The 19809-nt window shown below is 38.6% G+C and overlaps 2 protein-coding genes across 3 annotated transcripts in view; both read left to right on the top strand.

Annotated features, from left to right (window-relative positions):
* Positions 1-19809, top strand: part of LOC115567769 (uncharacterized) — a 77732-nt gene that overhangs the window by 42673 nt on the left and 15250 nt on the right. The gene's annotated exons all lie outside the window — the stretch shown is intronic.
* On the top strand, positions 1666-18826 carry LOC115566892 (sialoadhesin-like). Of its 2 annotated transcripts, XM_030392945.1 has the most exons (17): positions 1666-1716; positions 3096-3168; positions 3510-3857; positions 4020-4328; positions 5834-6172; positions 6333-6644; positions 7430-7693; positions 8354-8617; positions 9303-9566; positions 9975-10238; positions 10861-11124; positions 12670-12933; positions 13974-14237; positions 14990-15304; positions 16238-16316; positions 16989-17067; positions 17144-18826. In XM_030392945.1, the coding sequence occupies exons 2-17, from the start codon at positions 3123-3125 to the stop codon at positions 17573-17575; spliced, it is 4107 nt and encodes a 1368-aa protein (XP_030248805.1). In that variant the 5' UTR covers positions 1666-1716; positions 3096-3122; the 3' UTR covers positions 17576-18826. The 2 variants fall into 2 exon arrangements, with proteins under 2 accessions (XP_030248805.1, XP_030248806.1); XM_030392946.1 differs by lacking the exon at positions 1666-1716 and having other exon boundaries at positions 3072-3168.

Here is a 19809-nt window from a genome sequence, read left to right as displayed (position 1 = left end):
TCCCCTATATGCATTCTGCGGCGGTGTCCCGCTGCTGGATTGTAGAGTGAGCTGATTGTATTAGTAAACTGGAGACAGTGTTTCCCCTAGATTTTTTTGTAGCACTGGTGCTCTGAGTCGGTAACCTAGCAACACTAGGGGGGTCCAGGGGCATGCCCCCCCCCCGGAAATTTTTTTGAAAAATAACCCTTTAAATGGTGACTACTGTAAGTAAGTGGGCCACATGACATGGAAGCTATTAAGAAAAAAATATTAATATTCATATAAAATAGAGGAAGCACTAAAGTACAATAAAAAGAGCTGTGTCTCATTTCTCCAGTTCACTAATAGAATCTGCTGCTGGTTTGCCATCACTGGGCCACATGACATGAAAGATTTTGATATATTTTGAAATAATATATTTCTGCAAAGTAACTTAATGACGGTCCCTAAATCAGTTGTCAGGGATTCAGCAAGGCTCTGGGAGGTGAACTGACCGTCCTCCGACTGCTCAGACTGGGTGAACCTCAGTAAAGTCGCGGCTGGACCCGAGTGAATATCTGCCAAATACCGAACCTAAAACTAACTTCACCCCGGTCGACAGTCGCGCCGGGAGCGAGGGGACCCCGTCCCTCCCCCGCGGGGGGGAAAGAGGGCGCAGCGAGCCACGGCCACGGTCCAGGGGCGGTTCTGGGGGGGGGGGGGGGGCAACAGGGGCCAGTGCCCCCGTAACTCTGAGTCTGGACCCCCCTGTGGCCCCCCTGACAGGGAGTCTGCATCAATAATACAATGACAGATTTCTTGCAATGATTTTGTTTTGAAGGGAAAGGCAGAAGTAAATTCTCTAAGCAGTTTACTACCCAATCAAAATTGCTAAAATTGTAAACACTGTTTTGTCTGAATGAGGGATTTATCTTTTTTTCCGGGTTGTATGTGCCCCCTTACAAAAAAGGCCGGCCCCAACCTGGCCCCCCTATTAAAACTGGTCTAGAACCGCCACTGCCACGGTCCACGTCCCGGGAAGCGGCGAGGTCCGGGCGGGATGTCGCTGTCACTCAACTTAAACGATGACTTGTAGAAATTATACAAATAGCAGTAATGACAATAATAATCGGATTTAAAATAACTTAGGGTGCAGTGCTTTCACTGTGTGCACTACTTCAATTTGCCATACGCCCCCCCGTGATATTAAACATACAAAATTAATGTCTTTTTTTTTTTTTTTTTTTGCGGAGGCGCTGGCGCTCGTTGGGCCCCATGTGCACGTAGGCCCCTGGGCCTATGCCCATAAAGTCCATTGGGTAATCCGGCCTTGAGTGGAACCACACTGCAACACTGCAGGTTAATTTGGTTAATCAGTGTTAAATATAATAATGTTGTTGTTTTTATAGAAACTGTGTGAATCACGTTGTCAATAAAGGCTAATTACAGAGTTTTGTCATGTATAATTCATTTGCAGAAATTCCGCCTCATCAGGGCGGTGCTACAAACACTTTTAGGTGAATATATATATATATATATATATATATATATATATATATATATATATATATATAAAAGACACATGTGGAACTAAAAAAACATTACATTTTTGTCGCCGTCACACCCATGTTCACTTCTGTGACTTCCTCATTTTCAAGTCAACTTTTCTAGGATGTTTGAAAAAGCAGCACAACTCTGAAGGAACTTCACTTCTCTGTTCATCTTTCATGGTGTACTGTAAGATCTGAAGAAAAGGTAAGTCACCTTAACTTCTATATGACACATCAACTCATGAACATTCATGCTTATGATAAAAGTAAATTAATAGAAGCTTAAATATTGAATCATGTGACTTCAGATTAATGAACATTTCAAAAGTAGAAAGGAAAAAGAAATTTTGCGAAATGTGGAAAAATTTCTGTTAAACACTCACTTTTGTAAGTTTTAGTCACTTTTGAGTGTATTTTTTGCCTTACACAACTTTAAGCTCTGTAAAAACAAAGAAAATACAGAAATAAAATGAAATATGTTGATCACTTTTGCCTGCATCATACTGTACAGTTTAGCTTCTTGTGTTCCAGTTCAATGTCAAAGAATCTGACAATAATTTGGTTTTGCAAATTCCTCACAGTGAGTAGAAACACTGAAACAGTCAGTAACCTTTTGTTAAGTGTTTCCATCGCAAAACTTCATAAAAGTCTGTCAAGTTTTTTAATTAGTAACAATGACTTGAATTGTTCAGTCAAAGTTTTTAAAGGACATGATTTAAAAGCAGTAATACGTCCCTATTTTCCCCTAAGAATGATCAATAAGTGTACTCAGTACCTGGGAATAATCTAATTATTTTAGGATTCAGTTAACTTTCAGTGTCTCAGAATCCTCCACAGCATAGCTCACTAACAGGTGGACCACGATCAAAGTCCGGACCCAGACGCCTACTGGGTATACTCAGCCAATCAAATCTGTGCATTCCAGGAGGATCAATATTGCGACTCTGTATACAGACAGATGAAAGACGAGTGGGATATTAGAGGGAAAGAAGAAGAAACTGTAAAAACGTTCACTTGTAAAGATGTGTTGAGATCCATTTGTTATAAAACTGGTTGGGACTGTTAAGATTTGAAACATTAAGAAAGAAAAAGGGAAACTCAAGCTGCTGCTACACTTTATTTTAGTTTTCAAAAAGGACTTTATTTTAGGGGTTCGGTACGCACAATTTTTATTTTCAAATGCAGCCCTTATTCTCCTTAAAGAGAGAAGAAAATAATACATATCTACGGTCTTATATATCTGTATAATTGAATTTTAAGTGACAATACATATTGTCAAAATTAAATCATAACACAAGTTAGACATTATGATGTTCCGGACCTTTGCATCAGGAAATGTAACTGGACCTATTTGAATTTTAGTTGGATATCCCTCTAAAAGGCTCTACAGTCTTCTTTGGAGCCTTTTTATATATATATTTATACACTGACAAAAAAGGTATATGGGGTAACAAAACATTTCTCAATCTGCAACATCTGCACATATTGTGTTCAACAGTGGCCTATAAATCCAACTCCAAAAATCTGAGTTGATGAAAGATGAAATGTACTAAAGATGTGAATTGTTCCATGTGTGTTCTCCAGAGTTTCTGCCTCTCCTGACACACAGAGATGGCTGCAGCTCTGACTGTCCTTCTCATTGGCTGTCTGCTGCAAAGTGAGTTGAAGTTCATTCACATTTTATTATAAAAACTAGAAATATGTCACGTTAATCAGACATTCAGCCCAGAGTACATGATCTGCAATACATGCTGCAGCAAATAAAGGATGGAGTGAACTAAAAAAAGTCTTCTGCTGCATTTCTCTGAGAATTTTGATTGTTTTATCCAAAATTTTAGAAAAACAATGTAAAAATAAAGAATATTGATTTTCGATTATTTCATGATTAGGTACAGTGCTGAGATTCAAACAAAAGCAACCAAATGGTAAAATGTCCTTCTCTTACTGTAAAGCAGGATTCACTTGAACATATTCAAATACTTGTGTCTTGTGTTTCAGCTGCCCTGTGTGGACAGTTCAAGACCATAATACCGAAGACTATAGAGGTTCTGAGTGGATCCTGTGTGACCATCCCCTGCTCCTTTGATGTAGTGGACAGATTTAACTCACACCTTGATGGAACATGTAGAGCACAGTGGAAATCTGATCAGACTGTTGTGTTTGACAGCAGTAATCTACAATCAAGTGCAATACAAGGAGAACTGAAAGGAGACTTAACAAGTAAAGACTGCACCACAACCCTGAACAACATGAGACCTGAGCACAGCAAAGAATATTACTTAAGATTGGAATGTGATCATTTGAGACATAATCTTCTTGACCAAAAGTTGCACATTTCAGTCACAGGTAGGTTTTACAGTCCATTTATCAACACTTCAGTCATGAGATCCTTTCTAGAACTGCTGTGACCTTGTGTTGCATTTACTGCATTTACTACAAATAAAATAAAGATGTAGAGTAATGATTACTGTTTATTTATTGATTGGTCCAAATGTACTTTCCCACCAGATGTTCCACCCACACCGACTCTGACTCCGTCCACACTGAAGGTGGAGGAGGGAACCTCAGTGAGTTTGAAGTGCTCTGCTCCAGCTCCCTGTCTGTCTCATCCTCCAGCTCTGACATGGAGCTCCAGCCTGGGTCACATTCAGGAGTCACTGCAGGAGAATCTGGACAGAACTAAAGTCCAGACCTCTGTTCTGACCTTCTCTGCTTCTCACCTTCATCATGGAAAGGAAATCTCCTGTACTGCAGTCTACAACAAACAAGATGGCAGCTCTCAATCAAATAGCACAAGTTTGACAGCTGATATTTCATGTGAGTTAATTTGTCCTCTGCTGAAATTCATCATAATTTCACACTTTATAATGATCTTTTGTCAGTTTTTATTTATTTATTTTTACTTAGTTCGAATCAGGTAATAAACAGTTTATTAAATAGTCCATTATTACATTCGTTGATAAGGGTGCCCCCATCATGACTTTTGTGGCTGATCAACAATCATTAACTGATGGAAGCAGTATTGGCAGATGCAGATCATCAAATCAAAAAGATGCTTCTTTACTTTATTGTCACCTCTAGTTGTCAGTTTTAAGCGGCATAATGAAAAACCATTAAAATGTTTACAAAATATGTATATTTATTTTTCTTGATAAAGAAATAAGTGTATAAATTATTGAACAAAAAAATTGAAATATATCTGTGAACTGTGAAAACAGAATTAAGAAAAAAGAAAGAGGACAAAGAATCGTCTAACAAAGAATTAGGGAAACATTCTGTGCGTCAGTCTGAGTTGTTTCAGTCTTTGTACCATGAAGCCACGACTCCACCACCTGGTCACTGCTGGTATCTGCTTACATGTCTGAACACAGTTTGGTAAAATGATGTTAAGTATCTGTAACTCTAACTCGAAGTACTTCTACCTCCAACTGTACTCAGCTGAAATACTGTTACTGTAAACATGTTGTGTTGTCACTAAACTGCACTTCACTGTTTAACACTTCGTGTTCTTAAAATAGAAACTTTCAGCTCGACTGAGTGTTTCACTCTGCTGGAAGCTGTTAGCTCCGTTAGCTGTTAGCTCCGTTAGCTGTTAGCTTTGTGAGCTCTTGGCTCCGTTAGCTGTTAGCTCAGTGAGCTGTTAGCTCCGTTAGCTGTTAGCTCTGTGAGCTGTTAGCTCTGTTAGCTGTTAGCTCTGTGAGTTGTTGGCTCCGTTAGCTGTTAGCTCTGCGAGCTGTTAGCTTTGTGAGCTGTTAGCTCCGTGAGCTGTTAGCTCCGTTAGCTTTTGGCTCTGAACCAAACACAGCAGGACTCTACTGTTCACTGGCTGCTAACAGCTAAAAGGTAACCAGCTCTCCCCCTGCTGACTTCAAGTCCCTTCTTGGCTCAATATGTTTTTAATAGGTTTATTAGGTCCTACCAGCAAGTCCTTTGTGACTGATCACACTACAGTACTTGAAACAAATACTAGATGGCAACAGTCAGTGGCCGATCAAACCTGAGCATCTTTTGTAATCCATCAACAGAAAAAGACTTAATATAGAAGAAAATAATTGTCAACAATTTTAATAAGTGATTAATCAAAAGTCATTTTCTCAAAGAATAACTGCAATTAACATTTACTTCATAATGGTCAGTTCAAGTCGAAACAAATCTACAGAACAAAGGAGTGTGAGGTCAAAACAGGAGCTTTACAGTCATTTTGGATTCTTTTATGAATAAAGTGATCATGCTGAGATTTTAGCAAAGCAACCCAACAGTAAAATTTCTTCATTACTGTAAAGCAGTATTCACTTATTCAAGATCTGTGTCTTGTGTTTCAGGGTCTGCACCGTTTATGACCTTCATGCCACAGACTATAGAGGTTCTGAGTGGATCCTGTGTGACCATCCCCTGCTCCTTTGATGTAGAGGACAAATATAAATCAAAAGTGGATGAAACATGTGAAGCAGTGTGGAAATATGATCAATGGACTGTTGTGTTTAACAGCAGGACTCCACAAACTACAGGACATTTGATAGGAAACTTAAAAAACAAAGACTGCACCACAACCCTGAACAACATGAGACCTGAGAACAGCAAGAAGTATTTTTTCAGAATTGAATGCAACAATAACCTTAAACAGGATTTTAAAACAACGCAGGTGGACATTTCAGTCACAGGTAGGTTTTACAGTCCATCTTCTTATACTTCAGTCAACAACTCCTTGTAGAAATACTTTGACCTTAGTTTGGTTTTATTTTTTTTTTGTAAATAAAATCAAGATGTAGAATAATGAATTCTGTTTATTTTTTGATTAGTCCAAATGTACTTTCCCACCAGATGTTCCACCCACACCGACTCTGACTCCGTCCACACTGAAGGTGGAGGAGGGAACCTCAGTGAGTTTGAAGTGCTCTGCTCCAGCTCCCTGTCTGTCTCATCCTCCAGCTCTGATATGGAGCTCCAGCCTGGGTCACATTCAGGAGTCACTGCAGGAGGATCTGGACAGAACTAAAGTCCAGACCTCTGTTCTGACCTTCACTGCTTCTCACCTTCATCACAGACTGGAAATCTCCTGTACTGCAGTCTACAACATACAAGATGGCAGCCCTAAGTCATCTGTCAGCACAAGTTTGACAGCTGATATTTCATGTGAGTTAATTTGTCCTCTGCTGAAATTCCTCATAATTCTAAAGTGATCTCTTGTCTCTTAGTTTTCATGACTATTTCTAATTCAGGGATGAAACATTTGTTCCAATAATGCTCAAGTTGATCAAGAGGGAAATAATTCGGGAACAATTATGATAAGTCATTAAGCACTGTTTAGTTTTTAAGACAAATTGCAAAAATTCACTGTTCCCTGTTTTCAAAAGATGATTTGCTGCTTTTTTCTCTTTTTAACAATGTCAATTAAATGTCTGGGTTTTTGGACTGTTGGTCAGACAAGAGGATATTTGAAAGTACTCTGGTCCTGGCAGTCCTACATCACTTACATTACAGACAAATGTAGAAGAGAAAATTAACATTTAAAATGATTTACTCACCACATCTTTTAGATGCAAGATTAGTCTCTAAACTAGTTTCCCCAACATTATATATAAGCAATCATGTTAATGTATTTCAAAGAGCAGGTACATTTGTATAGGTTTCAGTGCAAAAGGTGGGTGGAAATTCAGAAACAGCAAGAAAGCTTGTTGCTGTTGTAGTTTATGACTATTGAAATTCAGATTTTAGTAGCACAAATTAAGTAAATTTAAAGGATTCATATCACAAGAGAAAAAATTAGACAATTTTTACCCTGGGAAGCATTTTTACAACATGGGGTCAGCAATCAGACTTCAGCAAAAGAAAATGGGGCATTATCTTTATTTTTTTATAAAAAAAATATGTGATAACATTACACCTATAAATAATAAAAATAATTTGTCCTTTTTTAGATCCACCAAAAAACACCACCGTGTCAGTCCGTCCCTCTGGTCCAGTACCAGAGAACAGCAGAGTTACTCTGACATGCAGCAGTACTGCCAACCCTGCAGTAAGGAGCTACACCTGGTACAGAGCTGATGGAGATCAGGAGGTTGTCATGGGGACTGGAAAAGTTTTAGACATCACAGCTTCTGACGTCAGCGCAACTTTTTCCTGCAAAGCTGAAAACGATGTTGGAGCTGGACGATCCAACACAAGAAAAATAGAAGTTCAATGTATGTATCAAATTTCAAACTTAGATGTTGTATATACCCTGATGGGTCTCAATGTCTGCAGTGCAGCAAATTTAGAAATAAGCATTCTATCATATAATGGTGGATTAACCTATCAAGAAGTAGTGACCAAAAGCAAATATTAGTTACCATCTTGTACTTACACAGGTGTTAGCAATCTGCAGACACCAGTAACACAACAGTGTCATGGTGACATTACAACTTCAAAAGAAAAACTGACATAATCTGCCGTAATTTTCATTATAGTATAAAGTTAAACCCATAAATAGGGAAGGTTGATATATTTTTTTTATTGTAAATCTTGATTAAAAAAAACTGTGACAATTATGTACAGTCACAACAGTCATGACAACATCATATGCATGTCACCATGACACGCATGTGTGAAAACTTTATGGATTCAAAACTAAAGATCTGTGTCCTGAATGAGATTCAGTGAAGAGGCTTAAACAAATGTAAGGTAACGTGATTCCAGTATGTATTCGTGCCATTTTAAGAGCTTTAAACATGCAGGTATATTATCAGATACTAGTGAAGTAAAATTATTTTGGACAGGATAAACTTGACATGAAACTTTCATATTGACCAATACTGACCTACAATAATTTGTGTTTTTCCTGATTCATTAATCTTATACTTCAGATTCACCCAAACACACTACAGTGTCAGTCAGTCCCTCTGGTCCAGTACCAGAAGACACTGATGTGACTCTGACATGCAGTAGTACTGCCAACCCAGCAGTAAAGAACTACACCTGGTACAGAGCTGACGGAGGCCTTGAGACTTTAATTGGGACTGGACATGTTTTAAACATTAAAGCTTCTAAAGTCATTGGTCCTTTTTTCTGCCAGGCTGAAAATGTTCTAGGAGCTGGACGATCCAACATCAGTGAAATAGATGTTCAGTGTATGTATCAAATTTCTTACCTGTATATTTTCTATACACCCTGATAGGTCTAACTTTATGCAGAGTTCTGCTTCACAAATGATACTATCTTGTCCTTGATTACTTAGATATACAATTTCTGTTTCAAAATATCTAACAGTGGCAACTAATGTTGTTTTTTTGTATTCCACCCCACTAGATTATCGCGTTTAATCAGACTCAAAACTGGTGCACATAAAAGCCAGGCATGTGCACGTGACACTAGCGCACAGGGCAATATCACTAAGTGGAAAATTATACTCATGAGGGAGGGTTGAGTGCTTGTTATAGCCCCGTGTTAGTGGGACCATATTGCATGCTAAGCTAAAATGCTGACTCACAATAGAAACATTTCAACACATCTAAAACATGTAGTTATGCAACATCAAAATGACACCTGCAGCATCATCATTATAAAGAAACAGGCATTTGAACAAGTCAGACACAGTATGTTATTATCAATAAACCTTACATAAATACTAATAGCAGCACCGTTTGTCTAGGAGCTTATTTTGGTTCTCACCCATCAGTATCTACCAATTTAGACCCTGTACCTGATATGTATGCCTGGCGAAAATGTATTTAATATATCTTGTACACAGATATTAGAATTTACAAATGACAATGTAACCTATATAATTCATATGTTTCATTACTTATTCTTCAGACTCACCCAAACACACCACAGTGTCAGTCAGTCCCTCTGGTCCAGTACCAGAAGACAGCATTGTGACTCTGACATGCAGTAATGTTGCCAACCCAGCAGTAAAGAACTACACCTGGTACAGAGCTGACGGAGGCCAGGAGACTTTGATTGGGACTGGACATGTTTTAAACATCAAAGCTTCGAGAGACAGTGGTCCTTTTTTCTGCAAGGCAGAAAATGCTATTGGAGCTGGACGGTCCAACATCAGTCAAATAGATGTTCACTGTAAGGGAGGGTTGAGTGCTTGTCATAGCTCTGCGTTAGTGGGACCATATTTTTGCATGCTTAGCAGAAATGCTGACTCACAACAGAGACATTTACATACATCTAAAACACGTAGTTATGCAACATCAAAATGACACCTGCAGCATCGTCATTATGAGGAAACAGGCATTTGAATATGCCAGACCCAGCATCTTATTATTAATAATCATTTCATGAATACTGATAGCAGCACCGTTTGTAGAGGAGCTTACTTTTGTTCTGACCAATGAGTATCTACCAATTTAGAACCGTTCCTTGATATCATCACTTGCGAAAATGTATTTAATGTATAGGGAACACGGATATTAGAACTTACAAAAGACAATGTAACAGATAATTCAAATTTTTGTTTCATTACTTTTTCTTCAGATTCACCCAAACACACCAAAGTGTCAGTCAGTCCCTCTGGTCCAGTACCAGAAGACACTGATGTGATTCTGACATGCAGTAGTGCTGCCAACCCAGCAGTAAAGAACTACACCTGGTACAGAGCTGACGGAGGCCAGGAGACTGTCATGGGGACTGGACATGTTTTAAACATTAAAGCTTCCAGAGACAGTGGTCTTTTTTTCTGCAAGGCAGAAAATGCTATTGGAGCTGGACGGTCCAACATTAGTCAAATAGATGTTCAGTGTAAGTATCACAAGTGGTCTTTGGTGTCTGATGTAAACTGCCACCTGGATCTTTCTCCCTTTGTCCATCAATTCCTGGTTACAAACTTCAATCAATTCTCTGTCGATGCTTTGATCGGTTTTTAACTGATGAACTTCATTAATGACACTGCATTAATTTGACTGTTTTCGGATTATTATTATAGTTTATGTGTGTTTGTTTCTGTGTTTCCTTGTTATTAGTTCCTTTGTCTTGTCTTGTGCCATAAATATATATATATATGTATATATATATATATATATATATATATATATATATATGACACAATGCTGAATCAGGAAATTCGTGAACATCCTCAAGAGGGGCTTAAAAAAGTTGTCTAACTCACTAATGTACAGTCACAACAGTCATGACAACTTTGTATGCATGTCACCATGACACGCATGTGAGAAATGTAAGGTAACGTGATTCCAGTGTGTATTCGTGCCATTTTAAGAGCTTTAAACGCACAAGTACATTATCAGTTAATCTAGTTAAGTAAAATTATTTTGGACAGGATAAACTTGACATGAAATATTCATATTGACCGATGCTCACTCATGACAATTTTTGTTTTTCCTGATTTAAAAATGTTATTCTTCAGATTCACCCAAACACACCACAGTGTCAGTCAGTCCCTCTGGTCCAGTACCAGAAGACACTGATGTGACTCTGACATGCAGCAGTGTTGCCAACCCAGAAGTAAAGAACTACACCTGGTACAGAGCTGACGGAGGCCAGGAGACTGTTATGGGGACTGGACATGTTTTAAACATTAAAGCTTCCAGAGACAGTGGTCCTTTTTTCTGTGATGCAGAAAATGTTCTAGGAGCTGGACGATCCAACATCAGTGAAATAGATGTTCAGTGTATGTATCAAATTTCTTACCTGTATATTTTATATAGGTCTAACTTTATGCAGAGCGCTGATTCACAAATTATAATATGTTGTCCTTGATTGGCTTATTTAGATATTATGATTATGATATTTTGTTTTTCAAATTTCTAAGAGTAGCAAACCATGTTGTAATGAAAAGAGAGATTTTTTGCATTCCACCCCACTAGATTATTCTAGTAGACTTAAATTCACAATTACATTCAAAACTGGTGCACATAAAAACCAGGCATGTGCATGTGACACAAGCACACAGGACAATTTCAGCAAGCGGAAAATCCTCCTCATGAGGGAGCCTTTCCCCTCTGCAAACACAAATGTGGTCCTGTGAGCACAGGACTGTGAGGATCACAAGCTTGGCCCATGCTTGAAACTGCTCAACGCTCATGCCGTCATCAAGTTGACTTTGAGACACAGGGAGGGTTGAGTGCTTGTTATAGCCCCGTGTTAGTGGGACCATACTTTTGCATGCTCAGCAGAAATGCCGACTCACAAAAGAGACATTTACATGCATCTAAAACATGTAGTTATGCAACATCAAAATGACACCTGCAGCATCGTCATTATGAGGAAATAGGCATTTGAATATGCCAGACACAGTATGTTATTATTAATAATCATTTCTTAAATACTGATAGCAGCACCGTTTGTCTAGGAGCTTACTTTTGTTCTGACCAATGAGTATCTACCAATTTAGAACCGGTCTTTGATATCATCCCTGGCAAAAATGTGTTTAATATACAGTGAACACAGATATTAGAACTTACAAATTACAATTCAGGTGTCTGCACAGTCACACATTCCAATTTAAGACTTAACTGCGACAGTTGGTCTTTCCTTATGGAGAGGTAAGAAAATGTGGCCGTGTCTTGTTTACATGTTCGGGGCGATGGAGCCAGTAGTCAGCTCGGTGTTTGCATTAGGAGGTGAGCTGAAGGACGAGGCTGACTACAGAGCTGTAAAACTGAATCTATCTCCAGTTGTTCAGAGCTGACTTAGTGTATGCATTTCCATATAACCATCAAGCGACAATCCTGTCCATTTTAAGCTATACGATCCAAGGAGTGACCTCAGTGAAGTTTCATAATGTACAGAAGGAGGCAGGTTCACTTCTCTTTTTACTATTGGATAGATGGACCCTTAATCCACCAAAGTGACCAATTAGAAGAAGTGGGAAGATGCGAGTGATTAGACTTTAAAAAAGGCCCGCACAAGTGAAGAGAGGTGGTGGTACTTTTGTAGATTTTCCTAGATCGTAGGCGATAGGATTTCTAATAGAGCAGAGGGCATTGGGCAGAACTTAGTCATAGATTTGCAAACACCAGGGAGTGGCAGCCTCTGGACGCGGATGCAGGCTTAAGATCTGTTCAATAAAGATTGCTCTATCATTCCACCCAACCTTGCCTCCGCAGAATTCTTTTCTCAACAAACTACACGCAAACACATTTGATGAAGACAGCCCAGAAACTACACATTGTGACAAATAATTCCTATTTTTGTTTCATTACCTATTCTTCAGACTCACCCAAAAACACCACAGTGTCAGTCAGTCCCTCTGGTCCAGTACCAGAGAACAGCAGAGTTACTCTGACATGCAGCAGTCCTGCCAACCCTGCAGTGAAGAACTACACCTGGTACAGAGCTGACGGAGGTCGAGAAACTTTAATTGGGACTGGACATGTTTTAAACATTACAGCTTCTAAACTCAGTGGTCCTTTTTTCTGCGAGGCAGAAAATATTCTAGGAGCTGGACGATCCAACGTCAGTGAAATAGATGTTCAATGTACGTATCAAATTTCGTACCTGTATATTTACCATATACCCTAAAAGACCTTACTGTATGCAGAAAACTGATTATAATTGTCTTTGATTGGTTTATTTAGATACTAAGATTCTGATATTTTGGAAATGTCAAACAGTGTCAGGAAAAGAGAGATTTTTTTGCATTCCACACCTCTGAATTATTGCGTTTAATTTAACTGTTGCACATAAAAAAGGCATGTGCTCGTAATAGAAGTACCGGACAATATCAGCAAGCAAAAACCATCGTCATGAGGGAGCCTTTCAATATACAGGGAACACAGACATTACAACATACAAAAGACAATGTAACACATGTCATTAATATTATTGTTTCATTATCTATTCTTCAGATTCACCCAAACACACCAAAGTGTCAGTCAGTCCCTCTGGTCCAGTACCAGAAGACACTGATGTGATTCTGACATGCAGTAGTGCTGCCAACCCAGCAGTAAAGAACTACACCTGGTACAGAGCTGACGGAGGCCAGGAGACTGTCATGGGGACTGGACATGTTTTAAACATTAAAGCTTCCAGAGACAGTGGTCCTTTTTTCTGTGAGGCAGAAAATGCTATTGGATCTGGACGGTCCAACATCAGTCAAATAGATGTTCACTGTAAGGGAGGGTTGAGTGCTTGTCATAGCCCCGTGTTAGTGGGACCTTATTTTTGCAGGCGTAGCTAAAATGCTGACTCACAATAGAGACATTTACATACATCTATAACACGTAGTTATGCAATGTCATGACACCTGTAGAGTCATCATTGTTAGGAAACAGGCATTTGAACATGTCAGACAGAGCATGTTATCAATAGTTAACCTTATATAAATACTGATAGCAGCACTGTTTGTCTTGGAGCTTATTTTGATTCTGACCAATGAGTATCTACCAATTTAGAACTGGTCCTTGATATGCATACCTGGCAAAAATGTATTTAATGTATAGCGTACACAGATATTAAAACTTACAAAAGACAATGTAACAAATAATTCATATTTTTGTTTCATTACTTTTTCTTCAGATTCACCCAAACACACCACAGTGTCAGTCAGTCCCTCTGGTCCAGTACCAGAGAACAGCAGAGTTACTCTGACATGCAGTAGTACTGCCAACCCAGCAGTAAAGAACTACACCTGGTACAGAGCTGATGGAGGCCAGGAGACTGTCATGGGGACTGGCTATGTTTTAAACATTAAAGCTTCGAGAGACAGTGGTCCTTTTTTCTGCAAGGCAGAAAATGCTATTGGATCTGGACAGTCCAACATCAGTCAAATAGATGTTCACTGTAAGTATCACAAGTGGTCTTTGGTGTTTGATGTGAACTGCCACCTGCATCTTTCTCCCTTTGTCTATCGACTCCTGCTCACAAACTTCAACCAAATCCCTGTTGATGATTTTATCGGTTTCTAACTGATAAACTTTGTTAATGACATTGCATTAATTGTTCTTTTTTCATAATATTATAACAGCTTGTGTGTTTGTTTCTTTGTTATCAGTTCCTTTGTCTTGTCTTGTGCCATTATATATATATGTATACACACACATGTATATATATATACACTTGTACTGCACTTAAAGCAAATGTTTTACCCAAGTCAATATGACAAAACCGCATTGAAAGCATCAACCTGTAAATAATCAGAAAGTTTGAAGATTCAGAAAGTAAGTGAAAGAGTCAGAAGTAAATTTATTGTTCTAAACACAGAGGGGCTTTTTCAGCATGAAATCATGGCTGGACCATTTCTAAAGGGGCAGAAACACTTAACAGAACTCCCCACTGTAAACATGTTACTAGTTGACCCGCTGGCATAATTAACATAACCTTCGGCTAACATGGCTGCAAACTATTTATTTATTTACAAATGTATATATTTACACAGATCATTGAATGAACTCAATAAAGCCCCCAATGTGTTTCAATTATTTTTTTCACTTGCAACGTTTCAACAATCACCTTGTTATATCATTACATGTGGTCAAACTTGATCAAACATGACTTTAGCTGACTCATGTCTGTCTTCTCTGTGTTCATCACAGTTGCTCCACAGATCCTGTCCTCATATGACTGCATTCAAACTGCAGACCAGCTTAACTGTTCCTGTGAGACTGTGGGGAATCCTCCTCCTGCTCTACAGTGGTATTTGGATGGGTTACCTGTCAATCACTCTGACATGTTTGCCATCAGCAGTGAGCCTCTAAACATCTCAGGTCTGAGCAGCATCATCACTGTGAGTCAACCACAACAGAGGGATCTTTCCACTTTGCTCTGCCACAGCTGCAACTCCCTGGGATCAACTACTCAGAGATTTTTTGTTTACAGCCTTGAGCCTAAAACATCGTCAGAACATCAAGGTCAGTTTTAAATGTATTGATTGTGTATGTACTCGGTTATTTGACAGTTTCTTTAAATTCTGCTTTTATTTACATTAATTCAACCCATTCATTAATTTTATTAAGCTAACAACTAAATGCACACTGCAGAATTTCCTTATTTTTATATTCAAGCAGGTATGTGATGGGGGAACATAGACAGCTAATATCGAGGAGAGGGACACACTGATAGAAAATACCGGTAGTACCGGTAGTATAAATGGACTGGGAGCAAAAAGAGAGAGAGAGAGAGAGAGAGAGAGAGAGAGAGAGAGAGAGAGAGAGAGAGAGAATGTGAGCACCCTTCTAGAAAAGACAGTGTTTTCCTTCATGTGGCATTTCAAACTTGTGTTTTTGTGTGGGTGTGTGCTTAAAACCTGTGTGTGCTTTCAGGGAGAACATAAACTGGGACATAAAGTGGAAAAGGGTGATTTGTAAGTCAGTGGTTAAGATTGGGGTTATGTCAAGGTTGGGGTACGGGTTAGGCAAGTAGCGGTTAAATGAATGTAAGTCTATGTAATGTCCTCAAAAGCGTCAACGTGTGATATGTGTGTGTGTTTGTATTCCTGTAAATATCTGCTGACTGTTTGAGGTGTTAAACCACCCCATTTCCTGCTAAGATCTCTTATGTACATGTTTAGCACATCCCTTTTAGAATGACTTAGGTGAAATTTGATAAGAATGACCATTGATTAATATGTCAATTAATTAAACTACATAATAAAAGAATAAAACAGGTATATATAAGTAAGTAGTGATAAAAGACATTTTTATGTGTTTGATTTTACTTGAAGTAACAACTCATGAAGCTGAGTTCCTTATATAGTACTATGTTCAAACTTCTACCAGAAGAATTGTCTCCTGTCTGAGTTACTTATTTATCCTTAATCTTGCATTGTCTCCTGTATGTTTCAGACTTCTTGATGTTGCCAGTGTTCATCGTCATATTTGTGGTACTACTTCTAATAATATGTGGTCTGCTGTTGGTCATCAGGTAGGGTAAGACCTTGAGACAAAAAATGTTACTTGGACACTTTACTTTTTTTTAAAAATTTCATCTCTGAGTGCAAATACTGACACCATGCCAGGGATGCAAATACACGTATGGTGACTTTAAACACATTCAGATCTTTAAGATACAGGCATTGTATTGTCAGGAGATTTTATCTTCATCTTACACATGCTTTTATCAGTCCGGTTACTTAATAATACTAGTTTTTAAAAGAATACATTCAGAGCGGGATTAGTGCTGATTTTTACTGTAAATATAATTGAATATTGTTCCAAGAGCAGCAACAGTAACGTTTATATACACTTAATATTAATACACAGGAAAACATATGACAAAACAAACTATATTATATATATGAACATTAATTTTACAACATTCAATCAATAATGCACAGAATATAAAATATATTTTGTTTAAAATTGCCAAAATTGATACGTCATCTCTGGCTAATATTCATGTCAGTCAACACGTTTCATCAGCCAATATTCACCTATAACACGTCCATCATTTTTCATATTATATCAATGTCATGATTAGGTGGACTTCCTTGATGACTTTTTTCAAAATCAATAGTTTCATCCTGTTGACACAGATGAATCAAACATATCCTCGTAGGTTAAACTGCAACACTTCATCCTCTTCTGTATTCTTCAGGGCTAAGTGGACTCACCAGATCGTCCATAAAAGCACAGTTGCAATGAGCCAAGGTCTCACAAGTGGAGATGCAAATGAGGTAGGAGTTTTCTCTTTTGGGTTATCAAACCTGATTAGCAGATTACCTGCACCACTAACTTTATCTTTAATTGTAGGTACCCAATGCAGAAGACGAGGCCATCTATATCAACACCCAAGAGCTTAGACAGGCAGTTGTCGCTGACCCTGCAGCTATCTCCTGCAGCGCCAACTTGCCCGGTGCTGGGCCAAACAATGCAGAAGGAGCTGCTGAAGGCTCAGAGAAGAAGACGAAAGAGGCCAGTGATGTGATTAACTCTACTGTGAATTGGAAAACCAAGAGCAAGAAGAAGAAGAAGGAAGAAGACGCTGTGGACATGGGTCAGCCTGGTAGCTCCTATCTTCAGGAGGAGAGGTGCGCAGTGGGAGCAATGAGCAGAAATTTTGTCAGTGATGCACTTGAGATGGGAAATCTATATGATGAACTCAAACCTAGACCGGAGAATAAGGCAGTGGAATGTGAATATGCCCAGGTTAAATTTAAAAATAAGAGTGTTATGCGCAAATAGATCACAGGTCACTATATTGCTGTGCCCAGGATGTATTTTTCCAGAATGTCTTGCTCCTTTGTTTATTTTTGTTGCCGCTGCTGCTTTGAAACGTAAATTTAGATTGAACAGAATCATGTTACTTTGATTTTTATTCAGTTCATTTGGATTTTTTGAATTTTGACAGTTTTTTTGGTCACTAAATTGAGAGATAACCTGCTGTTTGCATACATTTTGGCATGTTATGTTAAGAGACAACAATATAGAAAATATGTATTGTTTTTTCAAATCTGACTGAGTACATTCTTCTTTACATGTGTAGTTTCTGGACTCTCTTCATTAAAGGTGTTGGCGTGTAGTTTGATGAAAAAAGAAATCTGTGGAGGCAAGGCTGGGAAGAATGATGGAGCCATCTTTATTGAAACAGATCTCGAGCCAGCGTCCGAACCAGATGCGGCTGCACTCTGGTGTTCTCAAATCTATGGCAAAGCAATGCCACAATGCTACGCCCTCTGCCCCATCAGAAATCCTATCTAGCCTTCGATCTTAAGAAATCTACCAATTACCACCCAACCTTCTCTACTCGTGTGGGCCTTTTTGAAGTCCTTTGGGCTGTATCTGTCTACTTCTTCTAATTGGTCACTTTGGTGGGTTAAGGGTCCATCTGTCCAATCGACTAGAAAAGGAGTTGGTCTGTCTACCTGCTCATCTCCCATAAATGACTAAATCTGTTACTGTCACTCCTTAGGTCTTGTATCCCAAATTACCTAAATTATCCCTCTATCCTTTTCTGGAAATGTACACATTTAGACATCTCCCTCCATCTGACATGAGGGTCAAACTCCGTTTTAGTCCTCTATAGTTGTCTTCTGCTAACCTTTGACACACACACAGCTGAATACTGACACCAGGGACCCTTGGAGCTGTGAGCCCCATACTGTCTACATTCCTTAACTCACACAAGGAGGAGAAACAGGTTAAATTTAAACTGAGTTGAATCAAAGATCAGAATGTGTTGCAGTCCAGATACCTCACATGTAGACTTGCTTGTATTTATTCTTTCAAGGCAACAGCGGAATGTTCCTATCAATCTCCAGTTGTATATTTATGCATCTTTTAATGCATTTAACTCTTGTCACAGTAAAACTACTGAAAAAGGCACTGGGGCTGTCCTAAGTTGAACACTGTTTCTTAGTTATGAAACTGTACTTGTTTGTGCTATACAAGGACTTGTTTCTGTCCATATCTCTCAAATAAATGTTTTAATCAAGACTATTATTCAAATTCCCACTACTACTTTTACAGTGCAAACTTTCTGATGGCATGTTACAGATTAATGGTAAGCGCCAGGTATCAATTGAAAGTCATGCATGCCTTTTATGTACTTTGATAAACCTGGAAGTGCTTGAGGCCTTTTAGTGTCTCAGATAGATGACATTTGCTCACTGTTTCCTGCACCACGGTACAAAGGAGTATTGTAATGTATAGAATTTATACAAGACAAAATAACCACAATCTAACTGTAGTTACATTGTTACGACTGTTTCAGAAATTAAGATTTCTAAGCGGACTTACTGGATGGTGTACAGCGACTACTTTCTTCATGGAGACTGCTCGTCTGCTTAAACTGCTAAGCTTGTTTCCGGGTATTATTGACATTCATCTGTTTGTATCTCTGTTTCTGTTCCTGAGTGTCATTTTAAACATAAAAAAGATAACACAGTAAGCATCATTTTAAAGGGATAATACCAAACTTTCAGGAGCTTGTGAGAGTTTGGCCTAGAATGTGAAGAAGTAAAAAAAAAAAAAAAAAAGTTTTATTTCTCAAATACAGATAAAATAATTTAATAATAATGCATTGGATTTGTATGGCGCTTTTCTGGGTACTCAAAGCACCTAACAGGGTTCCTAGGTTCCATTCATTCACACACAGTCATACTGACATTCACCCATTCACACACACATTCATACACTGATGACAGAGGCTGCCATGCAAGGTGCCAACTGCTCATCAGGAGCAATTTGGGGTTCAGTATCTTGCTCAAGGACACTTCGACATGGGGAGCCGGGATTCGAACCAGTGACATTCCGATCACTAGATGACCGCAACAACTTCTGACACTCTTCACTATTATCGAAACCTTGCAGTACATTCTATAATCATGGAAATGTACATTGTGTGATAAAATAATAATCAATAAAAAGTATTTTAAAGTATTTTCAGCTTTTCTGATTTTATAGGAAGTTTTTCCATA

Source organism: Sparus aurata, chromosome 17 (genome assembly GCF_900880675.1).
Source record: "Sparus aurata chromosome 17, fSpaAur1.1, whole genome shotgun sequence".
In the NCBI taxonomy this organism is placed as follows: Eukaryota; Metazoa; Chordata; class Actinopteri; order Spariformes; family Sparidae; genus Sparus; species Sparus aurata.
Note: the sequence above shows the minus strand (reverse complement) of the source record. Positions and strands in the feature narration are given on the sequence as shown.